Raw genomic sequence first — 4659 nt, forward strand, 5'->3', positions numbered from 1 at the left:
GAACTCTGCTGGTCATCACCCAGACCAGCACCTTTTGTGGCCCAGTTGCAGCGTATTTGTCTACTTCCAAGCCACTTCCCTGCAATTTCAAGGAGAAAAGTATTGCTTTAGAACTAAATATCAACCACAACTCATACCATATAGAATTCTAACAAAATCATCATCACAAACCAATCTGGTGTCACCAAAAAGGTGCTTTTTTCTGAGTCAACCAGAGGATATCAGATATGTTGTTTGTGATTCTTCACAAACCATTTACAAACAGCGGTAAGGGCTTAATAGATCTAACACGGTGAATCTTGTAAAAAAATCCTATCATACAGCCATGTCATCATAACTTCAGAAGTTCAATCCACTGTCACACCATCTACACCCATTTCTTAATGCTTTCTCAATAAGGGGGAAAAATCAAAATTCCACTCTGCCAGTCATACACCATCAGTAAATAAAATTCAGACTAACTTTTCATGAACGTACCAACAAGACATAATTATTGCATGAAGCAATCAACATTAGGTTAGAAACAAGGATCCCTGAGGTCCAATACAGATACAAAAATTCCTTGGAGACAAATTATCTTTTTAATCATTAGATAACATTTATTTTAATATATCTTTTAGCGTGAAATTGAAAAAACCACTGGTACTATGCATAAAATTTATGGCCCAAAAAAACCGGTAATGATACGGAACAACAAAACAAAGCATACCCACCATTCAAGTTATTTATTGAACTTTGAGCGTCCTGGAAGTCACACAAGATACGGAATGATCAATTGATGAATATTTGCACAAACAGAAGACCAAAAAAAATCCACTCAGACCTGCTGATTACGAAAAGAAACAAATCCGAAGCCCCTTGAGCGACCAGTCTTCTGATCCCACATGACCCTTGCATCTCTGCATTAATAGAACGACAGCTGTTGAGTTGCTCGTGAAAGCAAGGGTATCTCAATCTCAAGGAATTGCAAACAAAATTGAACTTACGAACAACTAGGATAGACAGAGAAACATGCAAATAAGGTAGCATCCGTAACCTCTGGGCTAAGATCACCGACAAAAATATTGAATTGATCTGTACAGTAAAGTCAAGAGCATATAATCACCAACACATAGTCCCAAACTAGTTGGTGTTTTATAAAATCACCAATAATGAAGAAAAAGAGGATCAAAGGTAGAGATTCTGGATATATATTAACGTACTTGATGTGTCCTCTCTCTGCGAACTAGCATATGCCCAGTTAACTTTAATAGGTTGACCAAACCTGCAAATTGCATTTTAATAATCAAGAACCCACTGTAAATCAAATAATTTACCAATCTTCCTACTTACAATTGCCTCCCATTCAAAGTCACAATAGCAAGGGCAGCTGATCGGCGATCAAGGTAATCCACAAAGCCATATGATGACTGCATTACAGGTTGGAAACACTCATTAGGATGAGAATATTAGCACTTCAATAAATAAAATCTCCTTCACACAAAAAAAAAAAGAGAAAGAAAAATACTATTCCATAAATTAGTTCAATCACTGAATAAATGGTAATTAAAATGCAAACCTTAGAGAGGAACTAAACTTTTGTGTGTTTATTCATTCTATCATGAAGGGTAAAAAAAATTGGGAGCTGCATCACTCACTCGTTAGGATAATTACAAGGATAAGAACATTGACAGCAACCATAAAAGTAGAAGAGAGTTGTATATATTTGGTTGGAGCATATTTTTCTAAACTTGCAATTACTGGATAACACTGAGAGAACCTCTATACATCTCCATACTGAATCAAACATGAATATCTAACAAAACATTCAAGAACCACAATGGGATTACAAGTCCATCTGAAACTGAATAAGCATAGGAGTCAAGAGAGTAAGGGAAGCATTAATACATAGAAGAAAACCTTTTTTTCTCAGAGAAGGACGTGAATAGGTGAAGAGGTTAAACAATGAGACATAAGACCACACCTTATCTTTGCGAATGAGCTTGCAACCTTCAAGAGGACCAGTATTAGCAAAAACCTCTTGAAGAAGTGGTTCTGTAACTTGTGGGTGGATGTTTCCAACATACCTATATGGCATCACAAAATGGTGTATAAATCAGCAAAAATTGGATCCTGTACATTGAGATAGTTGAGATTGCTAGTCCTGAAGTATCATATGACACGAAATAATTCAATCAGCGTCTAAGGAATAATTTAATATTTCAACATGGTGAAAACTGCTTCAGCACAAGGACAGGAATGAAAAAGGAAATCGGAAAAGAACAAACAAAAAACAAAGGGCTCAAAAAATTCAGTTAGGAACCCACACACTACGGCATGTACTTGAATCGAATCCGGTGGGCAAATTTCCACTAAAGATAGGCTCAATCTGCATAAAGTAAACAAATCATGAGGGATGTCAGACTGGAAATGTAAAAATCCTGAAAATGAAATACAATATTTAATGGGATACACTAGATCAAACTAATTTTTTATTTTCATATCACCTCTCCACGTATGGAAGAAGACGTAGAACACATTGAGGTTTACGGAATCCAAAAGCAGAAGACACATATTGATAACAGATTTAAAATCCCACTTGTTCATTTCCACATCAACAGAAACTTCATCAAACTTCCCAACTTCTACGTATTGAATGCTCCCATTTTGTCAGATTCTTTAAAGAGAAATGACCAATCCCATTAATTGTAGATGCATGTAATAAATTAAATATTCACGCTTGCATAACAAAAAGCTCTCTCAACCCCAATTTCATTTTTTAAAAACTAGAACTAAACAACAAATTTTCCAAAGTCCACCGTCTAACTAGCAACAGTTAGCAGATATCCAAATGTATCTCTTACATGCATACTATGCATAGGAAAAAACGTAGGAATGCCCAAGTCTGTAGAAACTGGTTGCCTGATTGCACTCGCAAACAAAAAGGAATTTCAAGGAAATTAATTTTCGTAGAGAAATACAGCACAACTTGCTATAACAAAGCAATTTGACATCAGATTATCCAACTTTGATCTTGATATGGTAAAAGACAGTGATACTAGCTTCACTTGAATAACCAACCATTTAAAAACAATCATCGGTATCCTAATCGTGAAAATTAGCCTTTTTAACAAGTACTTATTTTCTTATACAGCTTCTCCACTGAGGCAGGTGGACAAGCAAAACAATCCAGTTACGCCATTTTCTTAATAATTTCATTCATCAACACAAATTCGTAAAAGGATATCAAGAAACTTATAATCTTTTAACATATATCTGCATTATATCCCAGAAATGCCAAAGCTACGTAACAACAAGATACTGAAATGGCCAGAAAAACCCAACTTGATTGATCAATGCATAGCTAGGAAAAAATTTATCCGTCAAACGATAAAAGAGAGGACAATACACCATATAAATTCAAATTCCAACAATTCAATCAACAAATTTTAACAGAAAAAAAAAATAAACGAAAACGTCTAACGATTAAAAAAAAAAACCTGAGGCTGGGCAAGCAGACCCGGATGATAAAGAGATTGCTGCATTAGCGCTTGCTGTTGCTTCAACCTCTGCTGATGCATCTTCGTCTATACTCGAAAGACACACACACACAAAAAGTTGCAGAAAAAAGGTGATAAAAAAAAAAAAGAAATTAAGGTACGCAACATGAACGAGGAAAAAAACCTAAAAAATAAAGAAAAATTAAGAGAAAAATAAAAAGAAGAAGAAAGGGAAGAAAAAAAAAAGCCCCTCGAGGCAGGACTGGACAGGACAGCAAGTGAGAAGGCACGGGTAAGATGAAGATGGGGATCAATTGTATTAGGCCAAGGGCTTTGATTGCCTTTGTTTTTCTGACCGTTAGATTTAATCTACGATTGTCTGTTTATGTTTAATCAAAGTACATCAAAAGATAACAATAACGGATTTTATTTAAGTTTAATATTTTTTTTTATCTAACGTCGATCAATTAAATTTTTTTTAAATAATATTTTATAATGTATCACGTCTATTTTCTTCATAGATATTTAGGAAAATAAAATTTTTATCGACTTAAATATTTTTTAGATCTTATATTTACCCAAAAACTAATTGTTTGCAAAGCCCAGCCCATGTACAAAATAGGCCCACAAGAAAAGCGAGTCCATAAAATGACTCATTTAACTATTGGGCCGAAAATAATGTGCAGTGGCCTCCTCGTTCGTGTGGTTCGAACGATGAACTGATGAATAATATATAACTAGTTACTTTATATACGCGATACGTGTGTGTACAGTATTTTTTATTATTATTGATGGACTCAAGTGAAAGTAAACAAATTATGGAGGGACTAAATTGATATTTGAATTGTTGAAATAGAAAAAAAGAAGAATAAGTATGTGTTGAAATTTAAAAAACAAAAACAAAAAACAAAATGTAATATTAATATCATATAAAGGTAAAGTTGGAAAAAAAAAGTTGATGTCATTCTTAGGTGGTTACAATCATGTCCTTAACTTTAATAAAATAAAATAGATATTAGTCGTGATGCGTATGCATGATATAATACATTAATAGAATTTAACACGATGGCAAAACCTAAAAAAAATATGAATGGGATTGGCCGGATTGTTTCCGGCGAAACAAAACATCACGTGGTTAATTTGGGATTAATTTTCAGCACACAATTTTATTTTTATTTTT

General features: G+C 34.0%; 1 protein-coding gene across 1 annotated transcript; it reads right to left on the reverse strand.

Annotated features, from left to right (window-relative positions):
* Positions 1-5: 5 nt before the first annotated feature.
* On the reverse strand, positions 6-3766 carry LOC140966789 (oligouridylate-binding protein 1; the record flags this gene model as incomplete). Its single annotated transcript, XM_073427050.1, has 9 exons — positions 3480-3766; positions 2307-2368; positions 1964-2066; positions 1333-1409; positions 1203-1264; positions 987-1074; positions 824-899; positions 714-744; positions 6-79 (listed from the first exon to the last, which is right to left on the reverse strand). Coding segments are annotated over exons 1-9 (654 nt in total), but the record flags the coding sequence as incomplete, so codon positions are not given.
* Positions 3767-4659: the final 893 nt, after the last annotated feature.

This window comes from Primulina huaijiensis, unplaced genomic scaffold, assembly GCF_012295235.1.
Source record: "Primulina huaijiensis isolate GDHJ02 unplaced genomic scaffold, ASM1229523v2 scaffold207980, whole genome shotgun sequence".
Taxonomy (NCBI): Eukaryota; Viridiplantae; Streptophyta; class Magnoliopsida; order Lamiales; family Gesneriaceae; genus Primulina; species Primulina huaijiensis.